General features: G+C 28.1%; 1 protein-coding gene across 1 annotated transcript; it reads right to left on the reverse strand.

The window, feature by feature from the left end:
• Positions 1-560: 560 nt before the first annotated feature.
• Positions 561-971, reverse strand: M430DRAFT_111393 (hypothetical protein; the record flags this gene model as incomplete). Its single annotated transcript, XM_024861435.1, has 1 exon — positions 561-971. A coding segment is annotated over one exon (411 nt), but the record flags the coding sequence as incomplete, so codon positions are not given.
• Between the last annotated feature and the right edge of the window lie 318 nt (positions 972-1,289).

The following is a 1,289-nucleotide window of genomic DNA, read 5'->3' on the forward strand; positions in this document are numbered from 1 at the left end:
ACTATTTGCGAATTAAATAGACTTATTAGAGACGTCCTTATAATCAAGAAGCCAGTCTTTATTAGGAGTATAATGCTTAGTAGTACTAGAGTCTAATACAAGTCTTGTTACGGTAGGAGTAAAGTAAAATAAGCTATATTAGGATTAATTTCTGTATCTACGTCTATTTTACATTAATCAATACTAAAAGCACTTATAATTACTTTAGTAGCCTCTGTTTTGTTGTTTGTACTACTGTTACCCCTTTTGTTAGAGTCCTTTTGTTTAGACTTCTTTGAATTCGTCCCTTTATTATTGTTATTAGGACGTAATTTAGGGTATTTAATAAAGCATTTACTCTCTAAATGTCCCTTCTTTTTATAATGTTTACAAATAGGGGTCTTATTTATTTTAATAGCTTTATTAGCCTCTAAGTCTATATTAGACTTTATTCTAGCTTCTTTAGATATTAAGTCAGATATTAATTTCGAAATATCAATATTCTTAATATCCTTAGCTAATTCCTCGTATTTACGAGAGATAAAGCTATTAAAAGAAGAAGGTAGCCCCTTAAAAAGTAACTACGCTAAAAAAGGTTTAGGTAACTTATAGTTAAGTTCCTTTAAATATATAGACAAGGATTGAATTTGACTTGTGTATTCGTTTATAGAACTAAACGAGTTGTAATTAGCTTCTAAAATACGATCTAAGTATCGCCTTATTAATTTAAGGCTTAATTTACCGAAAGTAGACTTAATTACTTTAAATAAGTCCTTAGTACTTGTTTTGTCTTTAAAGCGCTTAGTGTTTTTGATCGAGATAATAGACTTAATAGCCCCTAATGCCCTTTTGTTGTTCCTTTTGTATTTACTTAATTTTTCGTAATACTTAACGGCTAATTCCGGACTATAGGCTTCGTTATTAGCCTTAAAATACAAGCTTTTATTAGGGCTTGTTTTTGTACTGTTAATATAAGGCATAAAGCTATTAATTTTAAAGAACAAAGTAGCATTAGTTAACTATTCTACGTAATTAGAACGGCTAATTAGCTTATCTCCTTTAAAGGAGATAGAAGAAGCCATATTAACTAATAAACACTTAAGAAACAGGTATAATAGTCGAAATAGTTTAAGTAACTCTTAATTTTACTATCTTAGAGTTAAGGACACTATTTTAAATAAAGTAAATTTAGAGTTAGGTAACTCTTAATTTTACTAGTTTTCGAGTTAAGGTAACTCGAAAATAGGTTTTAAGTTTAAGATAACGCTTATTTAACGATTCTTAACTTTACTTTAACTTTAATTTAATAA

The sequence above is a fragment of the Amorphotheca resinae genome, assembly GCF_003019875.1.
Source record: "Amorphotheca resinae ATCC 22711 unplaced genomic scaffold M430scaffold_25, whole genome shotgun sequence".
Taxonomy (NCBI): Eukaryota; Fungi; Ascomycota; class Leotiomycetes; order Helotiales; family Amorphothecaceae; genus Amorphotheca; species Amorphotheca resinae.